Below are 10,356 nucleotides of genomic sequence, written 5' to 3' on the forward strand. Positions count from 1 at the left end.
GCGGGGCCTTTCTGCGTGGAGTTTGCATGTTCTCCCTGTGCATGCCTGGGTTCTCTCTGGGTACCCCGTCTTCCTCCCACAGTCCAAAAACATGACTTTTAGGTTAATTGGTTTCTCTAAATTGTCATTAGATGTTAGTGTGTGTGCTAATGGTTGTTTGTCTCTGTGTGTCAATATGTCGCCCTGCGAAGGACTGGCGACCTGTCCAGGGTGGACCCTGCCTCTCGCACAGTACCTGCAGTGCTATTACTATTTAATTTTGAGTATTGAAAAGCACTGAAGCCAATTTGAGAAAGTTTTTGAAATAAAAGGAATTTAGGAATTCATACCAATGCATTTAAAGAACTAACCCAGATCTTTTACTTTCTTGTATCAAAAGTGCAGATAATTATGTTTTTATTCTTTAAATTATGTAACTCAAGCACACAAAGCATTTATGCTTTCAAGGACTGTTTCACACATTTGATCTAAAGGGAAGTTATTCATAGCAACTGCACACCATTCTAGGAACGTTAGGCCTTAAACTTGTCATTTGTAAGGCTGCAGGGGCATGCATGACAAGTTTGACAACTTTGGATGAACTGCATGTGGTAAAATCCTTTTGTTTTCATTTGCTGTAGGAGAGAAAAAGCTATATTTACACAGGTGTTTTTTCACTGTAGATTACATAGGGTGGTAATAAAAAAAACCCCATCTGTGAGCACAATAGGTTGCGCAACGAGACCTATTTATTAAATTTTCGTGTTTTTATTTTTCAAATTTTTTGTTTGTTTGTTTGCCTAAAAGTTCAAGGCTCAAAATCGAGGCTCATAAAATTCTTTCTTTATCTTTTGTTTTTAATAAATATTATTTCCCCTTCAACGTTATTACCGCTGAGATACACTCTGACCAATAGGGCTGCTTATTGGGAAATCTTAGGGCGAACACTCGTCTTTCCATTGGTTGACACAGGCATAAATGGGCGGGGATAAGAAAATGCCTTACCATAACAAGAACGGGCGCGTGCTCAAACACGAGCTCGATAGGAGTTTCCAGAACTCAGCCCGGCGACGAGACCCGAAGGAAAAAAAAAAAACACCAATGGCTCACGCAAGAAGAGTTTAATCCGACAACAGTTCTGACAGCTGGGGCGTTCAGGTAGGACTCTGTCATTCTGAGCAGCTGTCATGCAGCAGAGGCAAATCTCAGTCCTCTTAGGCATAGAGTGTGACAAACATTATTATGTATATGTCTATATTTTTAAGTGAGTTTGCTGCCTGGTGACGAAGTTTATGGGTTTGCAATTGTCAAACATTGAAGAAGTAAGTCTCATTCTGCAGCCTCAGAGGGTCCAAACAACAAAGCCTTCAAATATGCATGCTCTTACTAGTTTGTGAAATAGTAGTAATCCCTAAGAACTTTGTTCAACAGAAGCAGATGTGATTTCCTGCTGCTTTTTCGCAAAAATATTTAGAAAAAACTGAAATCTAAGATATGCTCCCTATAGCACAAGCTGGCTATATTATATGTTATCTAAGTCAGTTGCACCCATGCACTCTGGCTTCAAAACATGTGATGATTGCATGGTTTGCATTAAAATTAGGGACTTAATACATTTTCTTTTGTATCTATAAGTCCCTCTGTAAGGTTGTTTTTTTTCTAAATAATAATAGGTTTATATGCTTCCACTTTTTTTTTTTTTTTTTACAGTAAATACAGCATAAACTAACATCAACTGCATGCTTATATATTTTTTGTCTTTTTATTGGTCTTAATCAGAGTTTTGAGATATTAGAGTTTTCAAGTTTTATGAAGAAATTGCTTTTTTTGTTTTGTTTTTAAAGCTACATTACTTTTAGAAATGTATTTGTAGTCATCCGATAACAAGACAATGTATTCTTCACTTTTCACTTCACTTCACTTTTTCTGGCTAGCATTGCAAAATGTAAAAGTCTGTTGTTGTTTTTCCAATTCATTTCCACTGTGTTATACTAATTTATTTCATGCTAGGCCTACTCTCAGTTTCCATTGATAATGGACCCCAACACTCAGACCATGAAGACCCCTAGACACCTACCAAGCGATCAAGCGTCTGAAACCCAGAGGCTAACCCCACCTAAAAAACCAGGTACATACATTAATACCTTTAGGCATTTAAAGTAATGTTTTGTTGTTGTGTAATAAAGGAATGTATCTTTATAGGGCAGAGAAATCTTTGATGATCAGTATCTGACTCAAACACCCATTTTAACACAGCAGTGATCTAATTAGGATTTGGAGATAAAAAGGTTAAAAAACAAAGAAGTTGTAAAGTGCTTTCTGAGCAATGTATTGTTTTTTTTCTTTATAAACATTCTTAATCAAGTTTTTATTACCTTACAATTTAAAGGTTAAGTTTTATCTAGTAAATTGGCAAACATAACCACTGGGAAAAGATTAAATAATTTTGCATATACAAGCGGATTGCTACAGAGCTATCACCGGAAAACTTGTCATGTAAGGAATTCTTTACCATATCTTTCGTAAACTCATTATATATGTTGTTTATCTGCTTCACGCATGTTTTTAAGGCATTACCAGCCATGACTAAAAGTAAAGTTTTATTTATGGGCCTTTGGACTTTAAAATAGTTTGAAAAAGTATTATATGAAAGTTTGGCTAAGAGTTCAAATGGGCTCTGTGAAAAAGTTTTTTTCTCTTATTTTTTTTTCTGGTGGATTATTAATCCCAAATTTTCACCTATTTATGTTGTGTACAGCGGGTCTCCTGCCAAAGGTGACATAACAGGAAACTGGTTAGGGTGAGAACTAATGATTGTCAAGAAGTCTGCCAAAAATATTTGGAGCTCAGTGCTTCACAAATGAAATTATTTACATGGAACCTTTCCATGTTTTTTTTAAGAATCAGGACATGTCCATACATCAAATTCTCCAATTCTTTCTGGTCAACCACAAAGCCAAACATTGCTGATCTATTCCTGCCCACCATCAGGATCCACAATTGGTTGCACAGTTGACTTTATTGCCCCATTTTCACTACCCTTTTGAAACTGTGCCAAGATCGGTCTGAGCACGGTAACTGAGACAACTGTTGAGTGTAAATGGCACGCACAACTGTACTGGACCGTGCCAGACACATATTTGTGTCTGCATCGTTCCAGACACAACTGGCCAGACACTTCTGGCTCAGTTCTCAGATAACAAAGAGTGCATGAGAAGACCTTACAGTCAGCCTCTGTAATCATAAAAATTTCAGATATTTATAAAAATACCAGCTTGCCTACCGTGCCACACAGTTCCAGGGATGATTCTGCTTAGCAGTGTGATAAACCTCAACGATTGATGTCGTTTCCTGCATCTGTAAGCCCTGATTAGACAATGTAATAACACAATTTTAACCAAACTTCCTGAATGCTACGGGTGCCGCCATGTTGATTTGCTTGTTTACCTGGAGAGAGCAGTTGTACCGCAGACCGTCACTAGGAGGCGAGGAACCATGCTAGCGTGACGTGTAAACGGTCGTAAGGAACCAAGCTCGGCACGGTTAACTGATCCAAGCTCAGTCTGAACTTGGCACAGATCGGTTTTCAGAGGGTAGTGTAAATCGGGCTTATGGACCATGTAGAACAAAAAGGGGCACTTTCCCTCTCACTGAAAAAAATTTGCGTCATGTCAGTTAATTGTGTGATTTTTTATTTTTTGTGATTACTCAGTTAATAATCTGAGACAAAAAGTGCTGTATTTAAAGGTATAGTGAAGGATGTTCTTTTAGCGAGTGGATCATCAAAATAAGTGTTCCTACTAATTGTGCATCATTCTGGTGATATGTTTGCATAAGGCTGTCATAGGTGCTCGTAACCATTTTCACTTACGGGTGGGGAGTCTGAAATAGTGGAAAAATTGCAAATCTGCTTTTGGAAAGTAAGCTTGTATGAGCGATGCAAACAGCAACTTTTAAACAAAGCATGCATGAGGAGAAATGGGCTCGTGCACGCTATCTCATAGGTTTAATAGGCATTTCCTCTCGGGATTAGGTACAGGGTTGATTTTTTCTTCTAAAAGTTTTTAAAATTTGCTAAAATCCTGCACTGTTTCTTTAACGACATATTTCCCTGGAATTTGAACCAGTTCAAGCAAATATAATGCTACTTCAGTTCTGGTTAGAGAGAATTTAATGACTAAAAGTTTTTCACTTCAGGTGTCCATTTTATATTCTCTAAAATGTTTACCTTATAGTATACTGTATAACTCACCCTGAGTTGGCTTTCTTTCAGCAAGTGAGATGTTTTAAAGTCTGTATGCTCCCATTCACAATTAATTGATTGCTAAGTTAGTTGACAAATATTTGAATGACAAATAATCACTGATCTGATTAATCAATCAGAGCTGGTTGATAGCTTTGGTTCTGGCCAAATCCTTGTCTTTAAATTACCTAACCTGGTTAAGTCATAGTCAAGGATTTACCTAGCGGATGGCTAGTGTGAGTCCGCGCTCTGTGTTCTCAGTTGTCAAGTCTTTGGGCAAGACACTTCACCCTTCCATATCATAAAGTAGATTGACCAGCATTCTGTGAGATGTCCAAAGTTTAGGGTAATGTTTTATAGCCAAACCCTGCTTTAAACCCAACAGCAACACCACAGCTAACCTGTCTGATGGTTTTTTTTTTGTCCTATAGGTGCTGTTTGAGCTTAAGTGTTTTGTAACATATTTCTGTTACCTTCAAAGAACAGCTGAATTGCAAGTTTAAGTTAAACACTGATGGATTATTTGTCATAATTAGATAAACTCTGATTGCAATTGATTGGATTCAGGTGGAAATATTCAGATTTAAGAGAGTAAATAGGGCAGGTTTTCTTTTAATTCACAACTGTGTACTACTTAGTTTTTGTGGAAATTCTCAAAATTTTTATTATGCACCACTTTGTGGGAGTAACCTTACATAATGGGGTAAAGTTCAAGAGGTGTGAATGCTTTTGTAAAGCCCTGTTCTTTTATATTTCACTTCTCACCTCCGCCCACTCCAACCCCCCCTCACATGTCAACGGGTGATTTAAAACACGTTCTGCTTCAATTAGTGAACAAATGATCTAAGTTTGCAAACTGGGATCATTGACTTTGCTGCATGTGCAAATTTCTTTATGCTGAGTGCTTCCTAAAATGCTGATTTATGATGAAACCAAAACGCTTGTTTTTGACATTATGGTGTTCTTCTCACTTTGACCTTTAGTGAGGCAACAAAAACGTTTTATAAAACCTAAGATGTTTAAACATTAACCTATCAAATTAATATTGATTAACAAAATCTTAAACACAGCAGACCCAGTATAGAAATAATAGTGTTAGAACAATAAAGCTCTTTTAAAATCAGAAGTCTGACCTTAGCCCCCCGCCCCAAAAACACATGAATTGTAACGGAATAAATATACTTACTATCCAACCCTTTCACCAATCTACAGTATATGTCAAAAAAGATCAAATCCTCATTTTTTTTCAGCTGGATTTTATTAAACTAAGTTGACTTTGTATAGCAGTATACATGTTAGACTACAAATTTACACTTCAGGCCATAAAGTTTTAAATCTTATGTGTGTTTTAAAAGAAAAAGGCTGCTCTGACCTGCTCAGATTACTACAGGACGTATTGGGTTGATGTGGATGTATACAACAGTCTTCATTCAAATGATCCCTTTGGAGATTTGGTGACCTCAGTTATCACTCCTAACTGTAGATATGTGAAGATTTGGTTTTCTTACTTATAAAGATCAACATACATCTGCCTTATTTAAATGGTATGTTCTTTTTTCCTATTTTGAAGAGTTTTGATGTGAAAATTGCTTATGTGCCAATACCTATTTAAAGCAAACTGAATGGGAATCAGGAATTTATCAGATTAAAAGATGTTTTCCTAGAGTTTCCATTTATATTATGGGAAATATAATGATCACTCCTTATTAATAAAATCAAATTGAATTGTCTCAATTTTTTCAACATTTTTTTTCAATTTATAGATATTCTTTGGTAATACGTTATTAATTTATTTTAAAGAAGTGTTTCACTTTAAAATGTTTAGAATAAGGGTGCAAAATGGAAAGGTCTTTCTTTTTGTAACCTCCCTATCTTTCTAGTCTCATGGTAATGATCCTACTTGTGTATTAGGCACACAGACATGTCCCTACAAGATAACCTTATCATTTCTCCTATGAACCTCTGACCTGTATTTCCACAAAGTCAGCATGGTTAAAGCGATATGGTTTCGTGGATGGCTAATGCAAAGAAAGCTGCTTTGTTTAAAGAAAGAACTGATAAAAAGAACATCAATTTGTGGTTTCATAATGATCAGTTCATCGTAGCCATGGCAACGAGTCACCTCAGTTTCCCAAATAGCAAATGGGTTCAATCTAAATCCAATTAAAATTAATTGAATACAGTCAGATTCCTATCTGGCTACAGACATAGAGATTCACTCAAGTTTAGAACAGATAGAGTCAGACCTGAGGGAAATTGATAAAAGATTGCATCTGTCCAATGGAGTTCATCATTTAGCAGCTAAACTGCTTATGTCACAGCACTTGTTTCTGTTATTCATTGAAATTTTTGACTGTCTTTAATTCTATTGTATTTACAAAAACACTGACATGTAAAAGTATTTATATTATGTTTCTCTCTTATATCCCTAAACAAATCTCCAGTGCTGCCATTGCCTTCAAAAGCCACTTAACTATTTTCCTTCGAAAAAATAGCATTTAGACCAAAGAACATAATGTAGCAACCAAGTAGAGAAGTCTAAAGTGGGTTTAGATCATAAAGCAATATATAAGTACTCTGAGTATCTCTAAGATATACTAAAAAAATAATGCATCAGTTTTTGGCATTAACTTAATCATAATTTGTTAATTTAACACAACTGTTTCATGTTAGTAGGGTAGGACATAAAACAATTGTGTTAAAGTTTTTTGAAATGACCTGCATTCTCCAATAAAAAAAAAAATGCACATGCACAACCCTGTACCAGCTCCTGATAAGGTATTCCTATTAAACTCATGTGAGAGCATGCACAAGCCCATTTCTCCTTGTGCACGCTGTTTAAAAGTTGCTGTTTGCATCACTCATACAAGCGTAGTTTCCAAAAGAAGATTTGCCATTTTTATACTATGTTATGTGGGATGTTAAAAAGATGACTATATCCACTCACAAACCTTTAATAGAAGAGCGATAAGAAGAAACTTTTGTCAAACAGAAAGCATAGAAAAGTTTAATAAGCAATTTGACAACTGGACACAGCAAACACAGATTGCACTCTGGTTAGATCAGGCAAACATTTTATTTTCTGGCTATGCATAACGCCATACTTCGCCCTTAAATTAACATTTCTTCTCCAGAAATTTGGTGGCAACATCATCCTTTGGGATACTTTTCTTCAATTTAGTGGGAGAGAAATTGTTGATTAGAAGATGGATAGTAACATGGGTAAATCCTGTAGTAAAAAGATCAAGACCTGCAAAAGGCGGATCATTGTGTAGAGCTAAAACAGCTGGGGTTTTAGATCCAAGTATGTTTCTGTGTGCTGTAAAGAATCTGTGGAAAGACTGAAAATATTCTCAGATGCTCTCTGATCATACAACATTAATTAATTAGTATGGAGACATTTAACCATGATCGCAGTAGAATTAGTTTGGATAAGACATTACATGGTTTTTAAAAATTCTTATTCAATTTACAACATGTAATCAGAGGTACTCATAAAAGTAACTAAGTAAAAGTAAATTATACAAAGAGTATTTTAGAAAAAGTCAGAAAACTGTTTACAATAATTGGAAAAGTAAATCACTAAGCACTTTTGTACATTAAAAGAAGACAAACCAGTTAGTTGGTGTCCCTTTACATTAGAGGGCAAATTTGTTGAAAAACAATTTTAATCCTAAGAAAACATGATATTCAAACAATGCTGTCCATAAGAACTTAAAGTGATAGATAGTGACATGTATCCACCACTGTGCTGTCTACCTGAGAAGACGTCTGTAAGAAGACAATAAAATGGTTCCTCTCAGATTTTGAGAAAAAGAAACAAAAAAGTGCAACATGTCGAAATAATTTAAAGGCCAAATAGAATAAATTTTACTCTGCTTTATCACCAATAATTCAGAATGGTTTAACAGTAATTTGGGTGTATCCATTTTAAATGAAACTGTATAAATTACTTTCTAACCCTCAATAGACATAAAAGAAATTCATATTTCAGTTTTTACAAAAAAAAGAGTAAAAATCTTAACAACCAGTAAGGAGGACGAGAACAAACGGAGCGCAGTTCTTTTCTTCTTAAAATGCCCTTTCCACATAAGCATGATAACATCAGGTTGTTTTAATTTGTAGTGAGTAACTATAACTCAAGAAGTAAAACTTAAAATTTCCTGTCTGTAATTTAACAAAATAAAAGTCTTGATAAAAAAAAATGTAATAAAAAAAATAAAAAATGAATTCTGGGTCCTCCAAATGCTGGAATTCAACAGTATTTTATCAAATCCAGTTGTCTGATCTCTCTCATGATTTCCTTTATTTTTCTGTTTCTTTCTCAAGGTTGCAGCTGCCTGGTGGTTCTTGCTGCTGTGTCCGCCTCCTTGAGCGGCCTAATGCTGGGTTATGAAATGGGCCTGACCTCAGGGGTCCTCCTTCAGCTACGGAGCATCCTCTCTCTGTCGTGCAGAGAACAAGAACTTTTGGTGAGCTCCCAGCTGCTCGGAGCTCTACTCATCTGCCTGGCGGGGGGCACTATTCTGGATCACTACGGCCGCCGCTGCTCCTTGCTCCTGAGCGCTGCCCTGGTGGTTGGAGGAACTGTTGTGCTTGTTGCTGTGACTTCACTGGTAGCTCTCATCCTGGGCCGTGTGATAGTCGGAATGGGGACGTCTTTATCAGGGACCGCAGCGTGCCTGTACATTGCAGAGATCTCGCCGAGGGAGAGGAGGGGGCTGCTGGTCACCCTGTATGAACTGATGCTGGTTGTAGGGGTGATGCTGGGCTTCGGCTGTAGTTATGCCTTCGCTACTACGCCCCATGGATGGGCATATACATTTGGACTCGTAATTCCACCTGCACTCATCCAGATGGGTGCGCTTCTCTTCCTCCCACCTAGTCCCCGCTTTCTAGTTGCTCAGGGAAAAGTGGAACAGGCGAGGGTAGTGCTGGCCAGGATGAGAGGTAGATTTAAGGAGAGTGTAGCAGAGGAACTCAGGGAAATCCAGGTTGGGCTGAAGGAAGAATCTGAGCACAGTTTCTGGGAGCTTTTCAGTTCTAAAGCTAACCTGCGCTTACGACTGCTGACGGGAATTGCCTTAGTTTTCCTGCAGCAGGCCACCGGGCAACCTAACATCTTGTCCTACGCCTCACCTCTTCTTCGCAGCATGGGTTTCGACAGCGATGCTGCTGCTACCTTGGCATCCACAGGTTTTGGAGTCGTCAAGGTAGTCGGCACGATCCCTGCTGTGCTGCTGGTTGACCGCCTGGGAACCAAGAGCTTTCTGTGTGTGGGAGCTGTTGGAATGGGAATATCACTGGCTGCACTCGGTACTCTGACAATGCAAAGCCGCACCCACCTAACGAGCCTTTGTAAAAGCCAGACTTTATTAAATCACACCAATTCACCGTGGGATTTAAACAGAACCTCGGTAGATCTGGACATCAGTGAGATTTTTTCAACTCAACTACCAAGCCAATGGGATGCTGAGGAGGAACAGTGGACTGATGCTGAGAATGACAGGTTCTGGGACTCGGATAGAGCGACGACACATGTAGAAATGTCTTCCTCTCTAAAGTGGGTGTCATTGATAAGCCTGCTGGTCTACGTTGCAGCCTTCTCAGTTAGCCTGGGACCCAGTAAGTATCTGTTTGTTCCTTTTCTCTTTCCTCTACCTCCTATTCATTGCATCGCAAAGTTACAGAATTATCAAAATAATCTTCATTCGTTCAGCCTTCCTCATCTGTCAACAAAGTCTATTGATTTGGTTTTCAGAAGTAGTTTCTACACTTAAAACTAGTAACTACAGTTTACTTTGTTTGGATTTTTCAATATGGTTTTCAATATGTTTAAAAGTAAAACTTTGAAGAGTGTGCATTTGTGTTGACGCCCTCTAAGTGAATACTGTTATGTAGAACCACTTCCAATGGAATTACAGCTAAAAGTCTTAAGGGCATAAAGACAAGAACCTGTACTGTACAATTACAGTACATCCTCAGGGTAAATCATGGGTAGATTTAAAGCACACACAGGGCTCGTCATTTAAAAATTCCAACTAAGGATTCTTTGAAGTCGTAGGGAAATGGCTATTCCAACAGTTGCATTTCAGAATTCTCACAAGTGGTGACCGACGAGTGAATAAAGTGAA

General features: G+C 37.6%; 1 protein-coding gene across 1 annotated transcript in view; it reads left to right on the plus strand.

Moving 5' to 3' along the window:
- Positions 1–1,021: 1,021 nt before the first annotated feature.
- slc2a12 (solute carrier family 2 (facilitated glucose transporter), member 12) overlaps positions 1,022–10,356 on the plus strand; it is a 15,538-nt gene continuing 6,203 nt past the window's right edge. Inside the window, exons 1-3 of the mRNA XM_015394513.1 lie at positions 1,022–1,137; positions 1,990–2,107; positions 8,552–9,847. Coding sequence (XP_015249999.1) covers positions 2,014–2,107; positions 8,552–9,847 — 1,390 coding nt within the window. The 5' untranslated portion in view covers positions 1,022–1,137; positions 1,990–2,013. The remainder of the gene's footprint in view (positions 1,138–1,989; positions 2,108–8,551; positions 9,848–10,356) is intronic.

Source organism: Cyprinodon variegatus, unplaced genomic scaffold (assembly GCF_000732505.1).
Source record: "Cyprinodon variegatus isolate N-32 unplaced genomic scaffold, C_variegatus-1.0 Scaffold690, whole genome shotgun sequence".
Lineage (NCBI taxonomy): Eukaryota > Metazoa > Chordata > Actinopteri > Cyprinodontiformes > Cyprinodontidae > Cyprinodon > Cyprinodon variegatus.